The sequence below is a fragment of the Arvicanthis niloticus genome, chromosome X (assembly GCF_011762505.2).
Source record: "Arvicanthis niloticus isolate mArvNil1 chromosome X, mArvNil1.pat.X, whole genome shotgun sequence".
In the NCBI taxonomy this organism is placed as follows: Eukaryota; Metazoa; Chordata; class Mammalia; order Rodentia; family Muridae; genus Arvicanthis; species Arvicanthis niloticus.
The window spans coordinates 54,956,856-54,979,275 of record NC_047679.1 but is presented as its reverse complement, the minus strand read 5'-3'; the positions used below and the strand labels follow the sequence as shown (position 1 = coordinate 54,979,275).

The following is a 22,420-nucleotide window of genomic DNA, read 5'->3' as shown; positions in this document are numbered from 1 at the left end:
TCATTTATTTAGCTACATTTCTATGTGGTGCCCAACCTTGTCTAATCACTATGGATGGATACAAAGCTAAATAACAACTTGGGCTCCTCACATTTAAGTCTCTAGTCTGACAGAAAAAGTCTAGGCTGGAACTAAGCAATGGAAGGAAGTTAGAAAGTGATTGCTCTTGGGGCTGCAGGAATTGAGGGTTGGCATCTGTGTGACCCCTGAGAACTAGTGCCTCTTCTCAATGTGCATTCTACAAGATTCTGCTCATTCCCATTCTAACTCAGGGAAAGACGCTCAGATCAACAAAATAACTAGGGTTCAGAGTTATGATTTCCCATTCTTTCTCCAGAGGTGACATGAGAGCTGTGTTCTCCTGTCTCAAAAGGCAGTGGGCACTAGTAGAGACAGTCAGTGTGAACAAAGCCAACAAGGAGGAGGCGCAATACAACATTTCCCCCTCTGTGTGTGTGTGTGTGTGTGTGTGTGTGTGTGTGTGTGTGTAGGGGCATGAATTTGTGTGAGCACACAAGTACAATGCCTATGGAAGCCAAAAGAAGATGTCAGAGCCTCTGAAGCTGGAGTTACAGGCTGTTGTGACTTGCCCAAAGTGAGTGTTGGCAATTGAACTTGGGCCCTCTGTAAGGGCAGCAAGTAAGCACTCTGAACCACTGAGCCATTGCTTAGCCTCAAGCCCTCATGTTTTGTCTGTCTGAGACAAGGTCTCACTAGGTAGGTTGGCCTAGAACACAATATGTAGACTAGCCTGGCCTCAGACTCACAGAGATCCACCTGTGCTTTAGTTTTGGAATTCTTTAATGGCCTGGTGGCTTCATGTTTTAAGGTGACTTTGTCATATGTGGATAAGATGCACAAGGACAGGTCACTAAGAAAGCCTGCTGGCCAGTCCAGGGGGGATATATGGCCCAGAAGATTCTTTGCCTTCAGCTCCTGGTTAGCTGGAATTCCAGTTCCACAGCTTGGCCCCTTCTTTCCTAGGTGAGTGATGTGGATGAGTTATTTATTTTTACATGGGCCTGTTTCCTCATCTGTAAAATGGGAACATCATGGTGCTCACCTAAAGGAAGGGTGAAGATTAAAGGAGATAATATTTAACACAGTGTCTGGCACAGAACAAGCACTTTAATAAGTATTAAGTCCAGAGCTATACCTTATCAGTTAGGACATTATGGTTATAATAGAAAAGAGAGTGGAGGAAGAAAAGGATTTGACAAAGATTTGAAGAGAATTACCAGCCGCGAGTGTCTGTCTGGCAAATTGCCTATATTGTTGTGGGAATGAGTTCAGGTTGGAAGTAATTCTCCCAGGTATTTTTGTTGGAGGTGGCAAGTGGCAAGGTTACTGAGGATTAAACCTAGGGACCTTGTACATGCCAGTAGCTCTACCACTGACCAACTTTGTCCTTAGCCACCCGCTCCCCCTCCCCTCCCTGCCCGCCCCTTTTAACCATTCTGTTGACAGAGTCTTACTAAGTTTGCCTAAGCCAGTCTTTCTTGAACTTATCAGCCTAGGTATTTGGGGAATTAAAGGCTTTGTCCCTTGAAGAGAGGCCAATGGGGAATCAGAAAGAGACAAGAGGGAAGCTGGAGGTATAGCTCAGTAGGAGAGCCCTTAATTAGCATGATTAAGGACTAGGTTCCTTCCCCAGCATGGGGGCAAGAGGGCAGAAAAGCAAAAAGGAGACCTTAAGAGGTCATTGCTAGGTTGAGGAGGAAAGGATGAATTTCAAAAGATTATCTTGAGAGAGGGTGACGGCGGGAGGGGGGGTTAAGAGCACTAGCTGCTCTTTTAGGGAGGGGAGATTCAATTCCCAGTTTACAACAACCTGTTGATTCCAATTCTAGGGGATCCGAGGCCCTCTTCTGGCCTCTGGATACTAGGCACAAAAGTGGTTGCACCCACCTGCAGCCAAAACACCCATTCATATAAAAAATAAAATAAAAGTAAAAAGCTTATCTTAACTTAGACATTTGAAGGTTGGGATTTTTGAATAAATGTCTCTCTCCACCTTCCCTGCATCTCTGATTGCCTCACTTGAGATGGACAATTTTTGCATCCCAAAATGGCATCTTCCTGCATCCTGGACTGACCTTTCACTTGAACTTGGGGAATCACATACACATTTTCTTTACCAGAAGGTTAATACTTAAGGATATTTTACTATAGTGAACTCTGCATACTGCCCGCCACACACTATATAGTGTCTCCTCAAGCATCAAAGAATGGTTTCTTTGGGACAGAGGCAATGGTGCAAACGGGTTTTCTCACTGGTAGAGTACTTGCCCAGCCTGTATAATGCCTTGGGGTCCATCTTCAGAACCCCTTCTCTCCCTAAGAAAGATTTATAGAAAGGAAATAGTACAAACTTGGGCTTAGGATAGCCCCGGGGCTTTGCTGCCACATTACTTTGCAACAGTGTCTTGCTATAGCTTAGGTTGGCAGTAAACACCTCTATCCTCCACCTTAGCCTTCTGAGAGCTAGGATTATAGACAGGCTGCCTTGGTTTCAATTCTAGTTCCACAGTCTTGAACTGTGCAATCTTTTGATTGTTGTTGTTTTTAACAAGGTCTTACTGTGTAGTCCTGGCTGGAACTTGGTAGGTAGGACCAGGCTGTCCTTGAATTTATAGATATTTACCTGTTACTCTCTCCCTAGTATTGGCATTAAAGAGTGTGCCACCATGCCCAGTTTAAACTGTGCAACCTTAGAAAATATTACTTAAGCTTTCTGAGCCACTATTTCTTTATTGGGATAGCAATAGCTGTTTTGCCAGTACTGAAGCTCTGACATTATGTATACCGATGCCTAATTTAACATCAAATATGACACAGGCTTACATGCTCATGGCCTTGTTTTGTTTTTGAGACAGGGTTTCTCTGTCCTGGACCTCCTTTTGTAGACTGGGTTGACCTCAAACTCAGAGATCCTCCTGCTTCTGCTTCCTGAGTGCTGAGATTAAAGTCGTGTGTCACCATGCCCAGCTTGTGTCCTCTTTCTTTTTTTTTTTAAATAAGCAAATCTTAATTTATTTTGTGTGAGTCTACATGTGTCATGTACTTTGGAAACTTGATTCTCTTCTACCATGTAGGTCTCAGGGATGGAACTCAGTTTAAGGCCAGCCAGCAAGCACCCTTTACCTGCTAAGCCATTTTACCAGGATTCAGTCTCCTTTCAATCTACAAAAGACATTCCTTTGTATTTTTAAAATGATATTTTTTACATTTATCTATTGTGTGTATGTGATTGTGGATTCACATTTGATACAGAGTACCTGTGGAGGTCAGAGGACACCTTGTGGTGTGGGAGGCTTTTGTTTTTGTGGAACTTGGTTGGTATGTTTGCTTTTCGAGACCGGGTCTGATGTATCCCAGGCTGATTTTAAACTATGTAACATAAAATTACCTTGAACTTCCGATCCACCTGCCTTAGGATCCTGTTTGCATCCTAAGTGCAAACAATAAAGGCTGCTGAAAGTCACTCCCACACAGACTAAGTTACAAAGAAGATTCTGAGTAAGCACCAGCTGCCTGGAAGAGACTACGGTTAACTGAGCTACATGGAAAGAGAACACTCTGATCTGTTGAGCTGCCTGCAGAACGTGCTCAAAGTTCCCCGCTTTTGTGAGCTGTTTGTTATTGGTGCTGGGCTTTGGCCATTTCTGCATCCATAAGTAACCAACCTTTTACCCACATTCCTGTAAATAACCCTAATAACATTCATTGGTTCATTAGGTTGGACTTTGATGGTGTCTAACACTTTGGTCTGTCGTGGGATCCCTGTCTGGGGTGAATAGATAACATGTGTTGCATCTCTTCATGTCTTAGTCACTGTTTATTTTTGTGAAGAGACACCATGACCAAGGCAACTTTTGTAAAAGAATGCATTTAATTTGGGGCTTGCTTATAATTTCATTAAATTTCATTTTATTTGGGGCTTGCTTATAATTGGTTTAGTCCTTTTTCTTGTTTGTTTGATTGATTGATTCTCAGGGTTTTTTTGTTGTTGTTTCTCTGTATAACAGCCCTGGTTGTCCTAGAACTTGCTTTATAGACCACGCTGGCCTTGAACTCATGGAGATCCTCTTGCCTCTGCCTCCTTAGTAGTATGATTAAAGGCATGCATTACCACCATCCTGAGGTTTAGTTCATTTTCATCAGAACAAGGCTGCAGACATGGTACTGGAGCCGTAGCTGAGAGCTGTATCCTGATGAGGAGGGAAGAGGAGTAGGAGGGGGAGACTAGGCCTAGCATGAGCTTTTGAAAACTCAAAGCCCTCCCCAGGTGACACATTTCCTCCAACAAGGCCATATCTCCTATTCCAACAAGGTTATACCTCCTAATCCTTCTAATCTTTTCAAAGTGTTCCACTTCCAGGTAACTACACATTCAAATATATGAACCTATGGGGCCATTGTTATTCAAACCAGCACACCCCAGGAAAAAGTTTAGTCACACAACAACTCAAAACCCTGGGTTTCCAGTACCACATAAAAGTGGGTGTGGTAGTACAGGCCTGTAATCCTATCATTCTGGAGGTAAAGACTGGAGGAAGAGAAATTGAAGATTATCTTTGGCTACATAGGGAGTTTGAGGACAGCTAGGGGTACATGAGACCCCTGCTTCTCATAAGTAAATACTTAGACACCTGCCTGATCTACATAGAGAGTTCAGGTTGTGGGGCCGTGGGCTGTGAGAACCAGCTGGGTGCTTGGTCGAGCATGAGCTTGGAACCCCAGAACCTTATTGGACTGCAGGAGTTCAGCTCTGCTCCTGGGCCCTGGTTCTTTTCATTTAGCTTCAGCCCTCCACAGCCCCTCCCACAGAGAGGTCTATGGCCAACAGTCATGAGGAACAGTCCCTCAGGCTCTCCCACATGCAGATGAGGTATCTCCAAGCTCTCAGTCCAAGCCAATAGGCATTATCTGCTGCCAGACCCTAACCCACCCTGTAACTGTCTTTATAAGGGCTCTATTTAGGGGAAGTAAAGTGCTCAAGAATCATTTGGTGTCCGAGAGTTTCTGTCACAAGAGCTGTAACACTTGGGGAGAGATCTGCTCTCCCAGAACCTGCCTGGGACACCAAGCTGCCTCCTTGCCAGCTAGCTGGCTTCTTACCGGCCCAGCCACCAGGTCAGCTAAGGCAACATAGTAAGACCTGGTCTCAAAAATACTAAACTGAGCCAAAATATAAAATATATTAAATAATTAATTACAAAAGAATGACAACACTCCACCCATCCTCCTAATATACATACTAATGTGATTCTATATACCAGTGCACATGTATGCAAATAAAAATGTAGACTTGCCTCTACACATGTGGCAGTTGACAAGAAGACAGTCCAGAAAGCTTGTTTAACAAGAAAAAGCATGGGGCTGAAGAGACGGTACTTACTGTTGCCTTTGCTGAGAACTGGTTTCAACTCACAGCACTCACAGGGTGGCTCACTGCCACTGATAACTCTAGCTTCAGGGGATCCAATGTACTTTTCTGAACTCCTTGAACACCATGCACATGGTGCACATATATTCACACAAACAAAACACTCACACGTACAATAGAGTTAAGATAAAAAAAAAAAACATTAAAGCGTGGTGGGGGAGGGCTAGAGAGATGGCTCAGTAGTTAAAGATACTATTCTGCTCTCGTAGAGGACCCAGGCTCAGTTCTCAGGACCTACATGGCAGCTCATAAGATCTGACACCGTCTTCTGGCCTCTGGCACCAAGGACAAATGTGATATACATATATGCATGCAGGCAAAACGCTCACATACATAAAATGAAAATAAATAGTTTTTAAAAGGAAAAAAAAAAAGCATGACCCAGCATGGTGGCAGGAACTTATATAAATCTTAGCACTAGAGAGGCAGAGGCAGTGGGATCTCTTTGAGTCTGATGCCAGCCTGGCTAACCTAGCCTACATTGTGATATATACATATATGTGTGTGTTTGTGTGTGTGTACATATATGCGCTCCCAGTATCACTGTTAACACACAGCGGGATGCTAATTTAAAATGCTTATGACAAGCATAGTCCCTAGGAGGCAGAGACAGGTGGATCTCTGTGAGTCGGAGACCAGCCTAGCCTACATAAGGAGTTCCAGGTCTGCTAGGGCTACATAATAAGCCCAGAGTAATACCCTGTGTTAAAAAAAAGTTTTGAAAACTCAGCACAAGTTGAGCATAGGTACAGGCCAGTAATTACAGTACTAAAGAGACAGGAGGGTCAGCTTGAGTAACGAAAACTATAACACCAACAAAATCCCCTACACAAGTTTATGACAGCTCCAAAACACAGGTTATTTCTGTTAACCTAAGGCACAGAGTGGCTCTGTGGTGAATTCACACAGGTAGGAAGTGATTGATTCATCAGGGAGCACTGTTTCCATAGGCTTTAGCTGAAATGGAGAACAGTCTGCTATCTTCTCTGTCAATTCCCTTTCTTCCTTAAGTCTGCTGTCAAATGATCCCCTATTTTCTTCCAAAACTTTCCTTCAGCTTCTGTCTTACCCTGTGTGCGTGTGCGTGTGTGTGTGTGTGCATGCACGCACACCATGGTGCACTTATGGAGGTCAGAGAACAACAACTTGTAAGAGTTGGCTCTGTTCTACCATGTGTATTCAACCCAGTGTCAAACTCAGGTTTTTAGGCTTGGTGGCTGGTGCCTTTGCCCGTGGAACCATCTTCATCTTGCTGGCCCAGCCCACCTTCATGTTTTATATATATATATATATATATATATATATATATATATATATATATATATATATATATAATGTGTAATATATGTGCCTTAGTGTGTGCATGTGCACACATGTGTGCAGGATTTCTTGGAATTGAGGTTACCAGCAGTTGTGAACCATCACGTGGGTTCTGGGAACTGAACCTGGGTCTTCTGCAAGAGCAGTGAGTGCACTTAACCATTGAGCCATCCGTCCAGTGCCCTCCCCACAACTTTAATACATCTATTTGTACAGAGGTCTACACTGACCCAGACCTCCACAGTCTGTGTATAATCAGGAGTGTGCAGGTGTCAATCTAATAAGGGGCTGAACTTTTAACCTTAGGAAGATTTCTACATGTGATAACCAAGAGTCCATTCTCCTGGACAAACTGATGCAAACTTGAATGAGACCAGTTACTGAGCAGCCCCATGCTCCTTCGCTATTCAAATGCCAGCTGTCCACTATAGCACTGACTCCAAACCCACATAGTCTCTGCTCTAACTACAGTCTGCATACTCTGTCAAGACCCAGCCTTTGCACTTGCCTATGCCATCCATGTCTGCTGTGCTCTCACTTGCACAGACTAGGAAGCACCTAGTAGGTGTCAAGCTTGTGCGAGTGTCCATCTTATTATGTGATAAATCTTCTCTTTACAATACACCACAACACACCATGGGAATTCAGAAAAGATGTTGGCAGAATGTGATGGTGAAGACCTGTAATCCCAATATTCAGTAGGCGGGGACACAAGGATCAGTGTTGAGAGCCAGTCCATCTCAACCTACCCCCACCTGCTAAAAAACAAATCACAATAAGAACAAAACAACAACAACAACAACAACAAAAAAAAACAGAATGAAAGAGAATACTTGCTTTCATTTATTTTTGTCTGTTCATTTCTTGATGTGAAACTTGAACCCAGGGCCCTACACTGCCCCAGGCAGATGCCCCACCCTCAGCTTCTTTCCCAGGCCTTGCCTCTGGCCTTTCTCTTCCCAAATCCACTTTCCCCTTGCAATGTGCCTTCTAGAATGAATTTACAAATGTAGTCTGATGTTTCACTCCTGTTCAAAATGGTTTTTCACTCCCTATAGATGGTCTTTCTCCTTTATCATTTTTATTTATTTATTTCATGTGCTGTGTGTTTGTGCATATATGTGTAGGTGCCTACATGCCATGGCACAGGTGTGGAGGTCAGAGGAGGACTTTGAAGAATTGGTTCTCTTCCTCTACCACGTGGGTTCCAGGGATGAATGAACATCAGGTCCCGAGGCTTGGTTGGCAGCAGGCACCTTTACCTGCTGAGCCAGCTCACCTGCTCTCCTTCCTTTTTTTCCTTTCTTTTCCTTCTCTTTTCTGTTCTTTTCTTTTTGAGACAGAATATCAGAAAGCCCAGGCTGGCTTCAAACTTAATTTGTAGATGAGGCTGGCCTTGAACTCCTGAGTCTCAAACCTATACCTCTAGCATTCTGGAATTACTAGGAGGCACCACCATGCTCAGTTTTGTGCAGTCCTGGGTATAAATTCAGGGCTTTATATAATATATATATATATTATATATGCCATTTGGTATTTTGAGAAAAGGTCCATATAACCCAGCTGACCTCAAACTGAGGATGACCTTGAACTTGTGATCTTCCTTTATTTGCTTTATGTGTTTTGCTTGAGTGTGTGTCTATGGACCACATGTGTGGCTAGTGCCCATGGAAGTCAGAAGAGGGTCTTGGATCTCCTTGAACTAGAGTTATGGACATTTCTGAAATGTTATGTGGCTGCTGGGAATTGAACCTAGGTCCTATACAAAAACAAGTAAGCCATCTCTCCCACTCTCTTACAAATATTGTTTTGTTTTTTTGCTTTCTGAGACAGGGTTTCTCTGTACAGCTCTGGCTCTCCTGAAACTCACTCTGGAGACCAGGCTGGCCTCAAACTCATAGAGATCCACCTGTCTCTACCCTCCCAGTGTTGTGGGATTAAAGGGGTGTACCACCATACCCAGCTCTCTTAAAGATATTCTTAACCTCTTAAAGAGACACATAAAGCTTGTCATAACCTAGCCAGAGTTTATCTTCCCACCTCCCCTGTAGCCATTCCATTCCCTGAATCCTTGACAGATTGATTCTGAGGACACAAAGCCTTTCAGATGTCTGTCTCCTGCTTTGTTCCCCCTCACTTCAATGCCCCGATTCTTTCTTTGCTATAGGTTCAGCCTGGCCTAGTCTGGGACTCAAAGGGAGCCCAGATCAGCAGAGTTGTGTAGCCCCTTGAATACTATAAGTCAGATCTGGCATTTAAATATTGTAGAATCAGTAAATGAAGTGAGCAGTCCCCTCCAGCCCCCACTGTGTGTGCCCAGGCTATCTGATTGAGCATCTGAGCCAGTTTGTGGTTGCCATGCCAATTCTCTATGGATACTGCAGCTTGCTCTGTAATCTCAACTCAGTTAGCTGATGCTTTGACTATTCTCTGTAGTTCAGCTAGCCTCCATCCATGAACTGACTCTGTCTTTTCCCTGCAGCTGCTGGCATCTTTGCACACAGACACCCCTGAAAGATCATACATTCCCCTGCCTCCCACTCCACAATCAGCAGACAGTGAGTGTTCCAGAACTATCTGCTCCTTGGCCTTTCCTGTCCCCAAGTTAGATCCCTTCAATGGGTCATGTTCAAGTTTGCAAAATCTCTTGGACTTTGCTGTTTGGACTGCTGCCTACTCTCTGAAGAAGCCCTATTTTTGCCAAGATTTTGTTTTTCTTTTCAGACAGGGTCCTTGATAAGTGGCCCAGCCTTGAAGCCCCACTCCTCCCAGCTCAGCTTCCAGGTTGCTGGGATTATAAATGGGTGCCAAACCTGACCTACTGTCAAATTCTGCTCCTGCTCCTGCTCCTGCTCCTGCTCCTGCTCCTGCTCCTGCTCCTGCTCCTGCTCCTGCTCCTGCTCCTGCTCCTGCTCCTGCTCCTGCTCCTGCTCCTGCTCCTGCTCCTGCTCCTGCTCCTGCTCCTGCTCCTTCTTCTCCTCCTCCTCCTTCTTTGGGACAGCATCTCTGTAAGCCCAGCTGTCTTGGAACTCGCTATGCAGACCAGACTGGCCTTGAACTAACAGAAATCCACCTGCCTCTGCTACCTGTATACTAGGATTAAAGGCCTGCACCACCATGCCTGGCTAATAGAGTCAAATTCTTTATAGAACTGGTAGAACTGAATTTACTGCCTTCTGGATCTGAGAGAGTTCTAGTACACTTTAGCGCCCCTGGTGAGTGCCTATGAAAACATCTTACATTTACAACTCATTTCTTTTAACTTTTTTTTTTTTCTGACAGGGTCTCATGCAGTCCAGACTGTCCTTGAACTCCCTGTTAAGCCAAGGCTGGCCTTACACTCCTGTCTCCATCTTCTAAGTGCTGACGTCACAGGTGTGTGCCACCATGCTTACCTAACTCCTTACATGTATAATTATTATTATTTAATTTTTTAAAAGTTTATTTCATGTGTATTGAGGTTTTGCCTGCATGCATGTCTGTGAAGGTGTCCGAACCCCTGGCACTGGAGCTACAGACAGGTTGTTAACCACATGTAGTTTCGGGGAATTGAACCCTGGTCCACTGGAAGAGCAGCCAGTGCTCTTGACCACTGAACCATCTCTCCAGCCCTATCATTAGCTTTATAATTTATAATCAGTTTTTGAATACTGCTGGTTTGATTTTCAGAGAAGTCCTGTAAAAGACAGAGCAATTATTACGTACCCTATACTTACAGGTCCCAATGCTGAGACCTAGATGGGCTAAGGTGAAAGTGTGGAGGAGGTCATCAGGACCAATCCCATCTCCAATACTCTCTCTAATACCCAGTCTGCTCAGCGTATCACACTGCGACACGAAGCCCTCAGTATGTTTTCCTCAAATGAAAACGTCAGTCCTGAGGCAGCCTTTCTTACTACCTCTTTGAGCCTTTGCCTCCGTGGAGTGCCCCTCAAGGTTCCTTCTGCCACTTTCCACAGAGTCATATGTCCTATCCTCTCTCTGGACCCTAATGTTTGACAGCTCTGTTGTCACACCTTTACCCCGGCCTTTATTCACTTTACCCTTGATCTGGAATTGGAATCTTCTTTTGTGTGTGTGTGTGGAGGGGTGGGGAGTGGGCAGGAAGCAGGCTCTCTCTGTCTAGCCCTAGCTATTTTGAAACTCTACATAGACTGGGCTAGCCTTGATCTAGTAGAAATGTTCCTACCTCTGCCTCTCTCAAGTGCTAAGATTAAAGGCTTGTGCTACTACCTAGGGCTTGGAATTGTAATCTTCTGAAGACAAGTAGATTCCTGAGATGACCAGCACTTGGGTAAGGGTACAAGGTTCCCTCAGGACTAGGGTTAATTAATTGTGGTGCTGGGGATGGAATCCAGGGCAATTAGGAACCCACTCCACTTACTCAGCTGCACCCCAGGCCCCAGGATGGAATTTTGAAAAAGAAACTCTTTCTCTTGAGGACAAAGAGGAGATGGTCTATGCTTGGCAAGGCAGGGATGGATTTCCATAGGAAAAGGATTTTGTAGCCCACTGTCAGTCACATCAGAACCTCTGCTCTGACAGAGTGTCATGTCCCTGTCTAAAGAGAAGGGAAATTTCTCACAGGAAAGGAGTGGCTCATTGCTGCTGAAGCAGGGTCTTACACTTCTACAATCCAAGCTGCCTTAGACCTCTAACTCAGGTACCACTACAGCCAACTCCCTTTTTTTTTTTTTTTTTTTTAAATTTTATGCTTTCTCTCAGAAAGAAAAAAAAAAAATGATTCCAGTGAGAAAACGATTCTGATGAGATCACACCTGATTTTTTTTCATTTCTGGTACATTTCCTCCACATACTCTGAGAGGGGGGTGGGGCAATACTCTGTCCAGCTCAGGGATGGGATGGCTGAGAAGAAAAACTTGCTGGAGTGTGGGACTTGGACCCTGAGGTACTTTGTGTGGGTAGTGTCAGTGGGAGAAGGCCCTGTAGGGCTAGGGAGGGGTCCTTTAGAAACACAGACAAGTGTGGGAGGGAGCTGGGAGAGGTGCTAGGTCAGCCCGTGTTTACACACATGGAGAAAGGCTTGGGAAAGGGCACACCTTGCAAACAAGTGACACAACTAGGACTGGACTCTGCTTTGTCAAGTCCCAAGCCTGCACCTTTTCCTCCAGTAGCTGACACTCCTGGTAAAGGAAACTGTTGCTGGGCATGCCTGACCTGTGGCAGAGCATGTGTGGCAAACCTGGGGAGTCTTGTGTTCAGAGAGTACCAAGGGAAGTAGACTGGGGAGGTACATGAAATTTGGAGTCCTATACAGATGAGGAAGAGAAGTCAGAGGCTTGCAGGGCATCAGATGCTAAATACCCAAGGAGGGGACAGACAGCTGTCTCAGAAATATAGGGTAGAGCCTAGCTGAGGTAGCCAGGGAAAGTCTGTCTGTCTGTCTGTCTGTTTCTCTCTCTCTCTCTCTCTCTCTCTCTCTCTCTCTCTCTCTCTCAGTTTTGAAATTTCTCTAGCATTTTCTGTCTTTCTAGAAGAGGCTGTCATTTATTTTTAAAACCAAAGGAAGGAGGGACATGAATTAGCTATCCATAGACGACAAGCAATGGGAAAGACATAAGTAAGGGACCAAACAAGACAGAACAAGGAAAAGCAGGACAGGATGGCTCAGATGGTGGCTTTGCCAGGTTCCTGTTTGCAGCTTCAAGTCACTCTTCCCTCTGCCCTTCTCTTTTCCTGATCAGCAAAATGCCAACCAAGGCCAGCTTATCCTGGGGGAGGTCATAGAGGAGGGTTCAGGAGAAAGAACTTCAACAAACACTCTTCATTTACTGTAAAATCCTGTTTAATGTGTAACATTTGCAGAGAGAGAGGTCTTGGGAACTGGGGACTGGGGTCAGCCCTGACCAATCCACACTCCAATGTATCTGCCTGCTTCTCCCTCGGTAACTCCCTCACCCTAGATGTGTCTTCCTTTTCCTTGTGGCAGGCAGCAAGGCAAGCTCCCCTCCCTTCTCCAGCCACAATGCAGAGTCCCTCCTCCACTCTGCTCACCCACATCCCTCCCCACTGACATGACTCCCAAAGTGGGGTACCTGACAGCATGGGGGGGGGGTTAAGATTAGTTTCCTAATTGGAAACACCTTCAGACCATCTCATCTCTCATCTCAGGGAGAGGGAAGAGGAAAGGATATAGGCAGAAAGAATTGCCCACATCCTCAATAACCTTGAGCCCTGGTGCAGAAGTAGCTCCCCACTCCCCAGCCGGCCAGGTCTTTTAAGGAAGGCTCTCTGAGGAAGGGGAGTAGGGAGGGAGGGAAGGTTTGATGGAGCAATCCCTAGCAGGCAGAGGCCTGCTCACCGGCGTAGGAGAAGGAGGGGCAGGCCTGGGCGGGGTGAGGGAGGGGTGGGATGGGAGGTTGCCTGGTACAGGGCATCAGCAGGCTGAGCATCGGTCGCTCTTTTCAGCCAGCCCGGCCCCAGTGCCAGGGCTGCGGCGCAGTATGTCTTTCAGAGAGCCATCCTGCTCGCTCAGCAGCTTGTTGATCTCATTCTGCTTGTATTCAGGTGAGAGGCGGTGGCCGAAGCCCGAGCCCTTGCGGGAGGGCGGATTGGAGCGGCGCTGAGCACGGCGGGCACAGGCCCGGATGATGAGGTACACCACCTCCGCCACGTTGAGGATAATGCAGATGCCGGAGGCGGCGAGCATAAAGACAGTGAAAACGGTTTTCTCGGTGGGGCGGGACACGAAGCAGTCCACTGTGTTGGGGCAGGGGAAGGCCTCACACTTGACCAGCCGCACCATGGCATAGCCAGGGTAGAGCAGATAGAAGACATACATGAAGACAGCCTCGAACAGCAGCCGGAACACCACACTGATGACATAGGTCCACCACAGTGTCCCTGAGATGTGCACCTTGTGCCTCTTTACCTCTTCCAGGTGAAGGGGGTCCCCATGCCCCTCAAGCCGTAGCATTTTCTTTTCTATGTGCTGTTGGTGAGCCACATGCATTGCCACGAGGAGAGCTGGGGTGGAGACCAAGATAAGTTGCAGGGACCATAGGCGCACGTGGGAGATGGGGAAAAAATGGTCATAGCAGACACTGTTGCAGCCCGGCTGGAGGGTGTTACAGATGAAAGAAGACTTCTCATCACCCCATACGCTCTCAGCAGCCACCACCAGCACCATGATTCTGAAGATGAAGATGACAGACAGCCATACTCGGCCAATGGCTGTAGAATGCCGATTCACGCCACTGAGCAAGGTGTATAGACCTGTCCAGTTCATCCTGCCTCATTCACACCTGTGAAACAAGAGGCAGGAAGCAAGCTGTCAGAAGGTTAGGGCAGGAAGCTGGGCATAGTAACGCTGCCTCCCCTGCCCCCATCTCTTCTAAGAGCTGGTGACAGGCAAGCAAGGATGATTATTGCTTTCCCTCTTGGCTCCAGCCTTTCCTCCTTCTCTTGACTTGACCTCTCTGAGCCCCATCCCTTTCTTCCCGTATATCCAGCATTCGTTCCTCTTGAGTCCCTTTCTTCACCAGGCCTATCTTGTTCTGCTATCAGCCCGCTCTTCTGGCTCCCCCACCCCCCAACTCCTTTGCACCTGACTTATGGCAAACCCATATACCTCGTTTACCTCGGGGAGCGCCTATCCTTGAGGCCACCCAGACAGCTCCCCTATGGTCTCATGTCTGTGTAGGGGGAGTGGTCCCTGTGGTCGCGCCTGCGTCCCAATTCATCGCCTCCCGGTGCTGGAGAGTCATATGCTGCTTTATACCCAGTGTCTGTACAATGGGACCTTTGTGGGGCGCTGAACAACACCCTTTAGAATTCAGATCAAACGCCCTGACTTCCGCCCACCCTACACACAGAGCACTTGTGTCCCAGCGCCGGACACCCAGCCTGCACCCACCTGTTCTGTGCCCGCCCGGTCCATCGCCGCACCCGCCCCATGGCCCCACCAGAATAATGGCTCTGGGGGAGGGAGATAGAAGATAGACAGGTGCACGTAAGCCAGGACCCCTGGGAGCCAGGGTCCTCTGGACTAAAGCCTTCCCCTGTATTTCTACCAGAAACAAAGTCAGCAGCAGTTTTCCTAGGCGTAGGTCCCTTTCCGGGAAGCCGAACCGAGTTTAATAGGCTAGGAACTGTACTAATCGTTTCCCCAAGCATTCTTTTGAGCCATTTAACAATTCTGTTACCCACTCAAAGTCACCATGGCTAAAAATGATGAAGCACAATAGAGTCTGAAACAGAAGACCTGACTCTTACAGCAGCAGACTTCTTGCACTTTTGCAGATGGTGTCAGCCAAAGAAAAAGCTTAGCCATTAAAAAAGAAAAGAAGGCTAATTTGATGTCACCTTGTGTTTTTCAACACAAAAATCAAGGAAGCGGTCTAGCTGTGAGCACATCCCAAATCCAGCGAACTATGAGTGTGTCTCCATACTCATATGGAGGGTCAAAGGGACCCTCTCCAGGGGCTTGGCAGGTGGGCATCTGGGGAGGACTAAGCCAATAAGAGAAAGTGATAGATAAAGTCACTAGGCAAGAAGCAGTTTGGACAATGGATTATGCATGAATCGTGTAGCTTGTGTTTATATCTGATTGGTTACCTAAAGTGACCTCGGACTAGTTACTGACTTTTGATGAGCCTGCTTGCTCGTCTGTTAATGGGGGCATACCCACAGTTGCAGCAGGAGTTGATGAAGATACCTGCTCCAGCAGGTCATCAAAGGGTTAAAAGAGCCATCTCTGGAAGAGGAAACAAACGCTGCCTTAGGCGGCCAAATGATCTGCCAAGCCCAAGACCTCTCCTTTTCCTCCCCAATACTGTGTGGTTAACTTCGAGTGTCTGACGTAGACCAGACAGCTCAGTTGCCGCCCTGGCCCCAAAGTCAAGTAGGTTGTAATCTCCTGCTTATAAGCAAGCCAATGACTCCAGGGAGGAAATTCTCCTCTCTCCCTTAGGCAGACAAAGAAAGCCTCTCCCCACCTCCCACCACTTCGGCCATTGAAATTGAAAAGAGGTTTACTTGCAGCAGCTGCAAGATGAGAGCAGAGCACCTTAGGCCTGCCTGGGCCTACAGAAACGCAGCAAAATGCAATGCATTTTCTCTCTTACTCAAGGCACCTCTACAACAGGGCAGTGGGTCCAGGAAGAAGCTTTGTAATCACTTCTGGATGGCTCTCTTGGCTATAGAGGAAAGGGGTAGTGACATAGTCGGAACCCAGCAGGAAATCAGGGCAGATGGCACACACCTGTATTCCAGCTGGCTGGGGCTGGTTGGTTAAAGCAGCAGGCTCACTTGAGCGCATAAGTTTTTAGACCAAGACCAGGCATGCTGATGTACACTTGTAATCTCAGCATTTGGAAAGTGAGGGGTCAAGAAGTCAGGGGTAAGCCGGGCGGGGGTGGCGCACGCCTTTGATCCCAGCACTTGGGAGGCAGATGCAGGCGGATTTCTGAGTTCGAGGCCAGCCTGGTCTACAGAGTGAGTTCCAGGACAGCCAGGGCTACACAGAGAAACCCTGTCTCGAAAAACAAACAAACAAAAAAAACAAAAACAAACAAACAAAAAAAAAACAAGAAGAAGAAGAAGAAGAAGAAGAAGAAGAAGAAGAAGAAGAAGAAGAAGAAGAAGAAGAAGTAGTAGTAGTCAGGGGTAACCTCAGCTACCCTATCTCAACACACACACTTATAAAAACAAAAGAGTTCTAAACCAGTCTATATGGCTTAGTGAGGTTCAATCATAAAAACATAGCAGACAGAGGAGAGGGGCCAGACTACAGGACATAAGTTACTTCTCTAAATGTTTCATTAGTTTTTTTTTTTTTAAGGCCCTGTCAGGCATGGTGACACAACATATTTTTAATTTCACCACTTGGGGAGGCAAGGACAGGAAAATTGCTTTGAGTTCAAGGCCAGCCTGGTCCATATAGTGAGTTCTGGACCAGCAAGGGCTGCACAGTGAGACCTGCCCCCCCCCCAAACCCCACATTGTAGTGATGCACGCCTTTATCCCTAGCACTGACAAAGCAGAGGCAGGCAAGATCTCCAGAGTTCAAGATTTGCTTGGTCTACATCATGAGTTCTAGGCCAGCCAGGGCTACATGGAAAGACCCTGTTTCAACCCATCCCTCAAAAAAAGAATGAAAGAAGAAAAAAAAAAAGAAAAGAAAAGAGGGAGGGAATAAGAGAGAAAATGATGTTTTTGCCAAAGAGGTATATTAGGCTTCATAAACTGGACTTGGGTCAGTGGAAGAGGACTTGCTTTGTATGTATACAGCCCTGGAAGTGGAGAGTAACCTGGGGTGTAGCAAGGTGGCTCAACGGGTAAGTCTGCTTGCTGTTAAGACTGATGACCTGAGTCTGATACCAGAACCACAAGGTGGAAGGAGAGAATTGACTCTCATAAGTTGTCTTCTAACTCACACACACGTGTGCACACACATACACATAAATGTAATAAAAAAAAAACCCCAACTCCTACAAGAATAAGCATTTACCAAGTGTATACTAAACTGTGCCAAGCCCTTGAATATGTGGTCTCTCCTGTGAGCCAAGGGGGGGGGGGGCATTGAGATGACTCAGCAGGCAAAAGCACTTGTCATGCAAGCCTGGTGACTTGAGGAGAAAACCAACTCCTGAAAGTTGTCCTCTGATTTCTGCATGTGCTCCATCCATGACACTAACATGCTCCAACACTGACACACATACACATTATAAATACGCACGCAGATGGGCTAACAATAAATAAAAAGAAAAAAATTAAAGAACAACTGGGCTGGAGAGATAGCTCTGTAGTTAAGACTGTTCTTCCAGAGGTCCTGAGTTCAATTCCTAACAACCACATGGATGCTCACAGCCATCTGTAATGGGATCCGATGCCCTCTTCTGGTGTGTCTGAAGACAGCAACAGTGTACTCACATACATAAAATAAACTAATTAATTAAAAAAATAAAGAACAACCTTGGGAGATAGGGTGTTGGTTGTTCTTTTTTGTTTTTTGCTTCCCGTCACTGAGGGGGAAACTAAGGCAAAAAGAAAGGTCATTCCTGCCAAGTGTATATCCCAGTACTCAGGAGGCAGATGCAGGTGGATCTCCGAGTTGAGGCCAGCCTGGTCTACAGAACTAGTTCCAAGGCAGCCAAAGTGACACAGACCTTGTCCAAAAAGGAGGAGGAGGAGGAGGAGGAGGAGGAGGAGGAGGAGGAGGAGGAGGAGGAGGAGAAGAAGAAGAAGAAGAAGAAGAAGAAGAAGAAGAAGAAGAAGAAGAAGAAGAAGAAGAAGAAGAAGAAGAAGAAACAAAAAAGATCATTCCCAAGGGTCATGCAGTCAACAAGTAACAGAGATGGGCTTTGAGAGAGCTAAGGTTGATGTGAAAGCCCATATTCTTTCTATAAATTCTATGGCATCTTAGTTACTACAGCCGGGCAGTGGTGGAGCACGCCTTTAATCCCAGCACTTGGGAGTCAGAGGCAGGCGGATTTCTGAGTTCGAGGCCAGCCTGGTCTACAGAGTGAGTTCCAGGACAGCCAGGGCTACACAGAGAAACCCTGTCTTGAAAAACCAAAAAAAAAAAAAAAAAAAAAAAAAAAAAAAAAAAAAAAAAAAAAGTTACTACTTTTCTTTTCCCATTTGTTCAGGATTGAGGAGGTTTGAAGCTTCCTTTCTCTTTCTTCCCAGGGTTTCTCTGACCTCTCAATTTGGTCAATTTTCCTTTCCCCAGGCTGTTCCCATGAACTTCAAACCAGACTGAAGGTGTTCTCTTTTTTCCCCTCAGAGGTGCTTCATACACCTCCTGACCAACCTTAAGTTTCTAGATCCTTCTAAGAAGTTCTCTGCCTCTTTCTTGAGTTTTCTGGGACACAGCCAGCAACTCCCTTTAGGATCTCTAAGAGCCCTTGTGTGGGCACTGGGATTCAAGTTTTGCTTCGTCTATGTCAACATCAGTAGCTCAAGGGCGCATTTTAAAAACATTAAGGGAAGTGACCTGATTTTGAAATCCAAACTGTTTCCCTGACTTTAGGTTAAAGTCCAGATATTGATATGGTTTGAGTTGCACCAGGCATGTTTTGCTCTGTGTTTAATTAGATAGGGTTTCTGAGGCCATTACAGGCTTTGAGTTCAGGTTTGCACAGCCCTTGAGCATAGTACAAAAGTTGGAGATCATGAGCAGTTCTGTAATGTTATCTCCATTTTTCAGACCAGGAAGTTGAGGCTCAGAGACGTTCAGTAACTTGTTTCACAGACACTTGCTCTGCTGCCAACTAATAGAATCAAATTCCAAAATGATTTTCCTCAAAGACTTTGAACGGAGCACTGCTTTTGATGGCTGCTTTTTAAGGGGTGTTTGTTCGGAGACAGGGCACACAACTCAACAAAGCTGTACTCCTGTGCAAGTTGGCATGTGTGTGCACATATGGTCCATTCATCACCCCAGTCTCCCTTCCTACCCTGTCATTCCTTCCAACTGCTTTAGAATCTTTGTGTTTTGTGGGTTTGGGTAACAAGATCCTGTTGGGGCTGGATGAGGTTACTCAGGCCTAGACACCAGGGTTGAGGATCTGGCTCAGTTGGTAGAGCGCTTGCCTAGTTATTAACGTGCAGCCCTGGGTGCCCAGAAGTGGCAGTGCATGTATTTGCTTTCTGAAGGTGTGAGCATGAGGATCAGAGTTCAAAGTCACCCTCAGCTACATAGTAAGTTTGAGGCCAGACTGGGCTATATAAGATCCTGTTAAAAAACAAACAAACAAACAATAAAAAGAGAAAAAAAAAAAACTAACCCAAACTCTATGTGCCATTCCTGACTCACAGGCCACCCATGGTCAGGAAAGGATATGGGGCTTTCATAGAAACTTCCTCTGGAGTTTTTGAATGTTTTCATCAGGTTGGTGTGGTTGAAGCCAATCTCACCTGGCGCCTTTTCTTCTCTTGCTGTTTTCCTGCCTCCACTCTGTGATTCTACAGTATCTCAGGTACTGGCTTAGTTTCCACCCTGTCATCCATCTACTGTGGCCAGGCTTGCTCACTGTGACCAGTAGGATGGATTCACTTTTCTCTCTCCATCTCCCTGCCAGGGCCTCTTCATATGGCTTCTGCTGATACTCATTCTCTTGTCATTACTGGGATTATTGCTCCGTGCTCCTCCATTATTCGAGTCCCTTGCTAAGTGCTCATTGCTTGGGCTCATTGTGACAGCCACTATTTATAGAATGCCTCCTGTATATCAGGACCTATATGTTCACGAACTGTCATCCTCTAGACAACCTTAATTCGCACATGTAGCCAAGTTAGTCTGGATTTCACAAACCTATTGTCTCAAAGCCTTCTGAGTACTGGGATTACAGACATATGCCACCTTGCCTGGAAAATGCTGTAACTTATCACGCATCCGGTAAACACATGCTAAAACTCAGATTGCAAAGCATATTGGCCCCTTACCAATGGTTTCTGCCCATTAAAATGTCTTTGTGGCTGGGCAATGGAATCCCAGTACTTGAGAGGCAGAGGCAGATGGATTTCTGTGAGTTCGAGGCCAGCCTTGTCTATAGCGTGAGTTCCAGAACAGCCAAATCTACACAGAGAAACCCTATCTCGAAATTCAAAAATAAAATAAAAAACTTCTTTTATGGTTGTGTTAGTTTGCACATGCTTTTAATCCTCTGTCTCACTCAGGAGATAGAGGTAAGAGGATCTCTGACTTGAAGCCAGCCTGGTTTTTATAGCAAGTTCCAGGACAGTTAAGGCTACATAATGAGACCCTGTCTCAAATAAATAAATAAATAACAAAATAAATAAAACAAACCCTTCTGTGTATATTCTCCTTTCCTCATCTAATATTCTAAGTTTGTGTATTCTGTTATGCCATTCCTGACAGCTGGAATGGCTTTTTAACAGCTGGTAGCCACCTTTCCAATACATCCTCAAACCATCAGTTACCCTAAGTTCATCTTGAGCCTGCCTGCTTCCCTCAAGCAAATGGAAAGGCATGCTCCCACATCCTTGGGTCTGTTGGCAAGTTTATGCTGGGTCCATGCATGCTTTACCTTATAATCAAGAAAGCAGCATGTGGCATTGTCTTGACAGCTTCATGGAATTCTCCCCACCCCACCCCCGCATGCCAAAGACTATCTCAGAAAGGCAACTTTAGTCACCTTATGTTGAGAGTTTTTCAAGTCAGTCTTCCTGGGAATCTGAACCCCAAGGGCATAAGAATCTTTGGCTGAGGAAAAAGAGCAAGAAGAGGAGGAACTTGGAGTCTGAAAGAAGGTGAGAGTTGGAGGCTGAAGAGAAAATCTGAGCAGGCAGGGCACCTGGCAGGTGGCCATCAGAGAGGATCACAGAAGAGTCCTAAATGACTGAGTGCTGAAGTCAAGAGAAGGGAAAATCCAGGCTTCTTCCCAGCCAGCATTTCTACCCCAGCACCATAGCAACCCACCATAGCCCCTCCCTCAGCTCCCAAACTCCTCACCTCCCTGGCACTGCCACACCTGGTTGCAACTGCCTTTTCCCAGGGAATGTATGCAGGCGTGTCTGTTCAATGCCACTAGGTACTGTCAAAGCCCAGCCCAGGGGAGGGACAAAAAGCCCAGGAGTGGAGCTTGACATGGCCCATAGCCCAAGAGGAAGCAGAGAAACATTAACCAGCCCCACCCCCCGTTCCACACACAATCATTAAACAAGATTGATCCCTGAGTTCCTAATGGATTTGGATCTAGAGTTCTTGCCTTGTCCCAGAGGAAAAGAAGCATCATTTGTCACTAAAATGCCATGTTGGGCCTATGTGGGGTACTCAACTAGACTTGGCTGCTTAACACATTTCAGGTATGCCCAACTCTTGGCCTTCAGTAGACCCACTTTGTGGGCAAGCAGCATAGAGGACTCCCGTGCTGGATGTTATCTCTCCTAGATCCCAGCCTCTGAAACTATGGGCAATTGGGAGGACAAAAACACCCAAGGTCAAAATGGGAGATGGTCTTGTTCCCTACCTATATAGCAATACCAGCCTATCGTTTGCTTATTTTCCATGTACTTAATCACTGGAGATATACTGCAGTAATTCTAGTTACATCCCAGAATTATAAAACCTACTTAGAAATTATTGTCTACTCTTAGGGCTAAGGCAGTTGATCTGTCATATGTAAGCAAGAACTCTTGGCCATCATTTAGGTAAACAGAATGTCAACCATTAACTGAAGGGCTCATCTAGTTTCAAGGTCTCCACACGGAAGGCTCATCTGAGGACCCTGCTCATTTTGCAACCTGGACCACTGAAGACAAGTGAAGCCAGCAGAGCGGGTTTACTGCCTTCTACTTGAGCTCACTGCCACAGATTGAGCCAGGGCCTCAGATTCCCTCGGCCAAGTCTGAGTTATGTCAGATAAGTCAGCAGATAAGCCTTTACTGGGAAGCCAGCATAGTGCTCCGTGCTGGGGTCAGGGGGACAGAGGAAGGGAGAACATGCTGATTAAAGAGTTTATTGGTCTGGAGGTGTGGCTCAGTGTGTGAGTATTTAGCCTTGGGTTGAATGTCCAACACTTTGCAGATCAACAAAATAACGGAATTTAACAATCTTTTGAGGACACACAGCCAAAACAAAACTGATTGCTTTGTGTATTCAGGCACATGAATCTGATTCAGACTGTGAGGGAGATCCAAGGGGAAGAGAAGAAGAAACTGTTC

The 22,420-nt window shown here is 46.0% G+C and overlaps 1 protein-coding gene across 3 annotated transcripts; it reads right to left on the bottom strand.

Moving 5' to 3' along the window:
* Positions 1-12,557: 12,557 nt before the first annotated feature.
* Gjb1 (gap junction protein beta 1) lies at positions 12,558-21,343 on the bottom strand. 3 transcript variants are annotated; one of them, XM_034485409.2, is made up of 2 exons: positions 21,210-21,343; positions 12,558-14,034 (listed from the first exon to the last, which is right to left on the bottom strand). In XM_034485409.2, exon 2 carries the CDS (start codon positions 14,016-14,018, stop codon positions 13,167-13,169), a length of 852 nt encoding a protein of 283 aa, XP_034341300.1. In that variant the 5' UTR covers positions 14,019-14,034; positions 21,210-21,343; the 3' UTR covers positions 12,558-13,166. The 3 variants fall into 3 exon arrangements, with proteins under 3 accessions (XP_034341300.1, XP_076775086.1, XP_034341299.1); XM_076918971.1 differs by lacking the exon at positions 21,210-21,343 and adding an exon at positions 18,546-18,570; XM_034485408.2 differs by lacking the exon at positions 21,210-21,343 and adding an exon at positions 14,370-14,475.
* Between the last annotated feature and the right edge of the window lie 1,077 nt (positions 21,344-22,420).

Coding starts and splice junctions, on each gene's coding strand:
- Gjb1 (XM_034485409.2), bottom strand. CDS start 14,018: ATGAACTGGACAGGTCTATACACCTTGCTCAGTGGCGTGAATCGGCAT.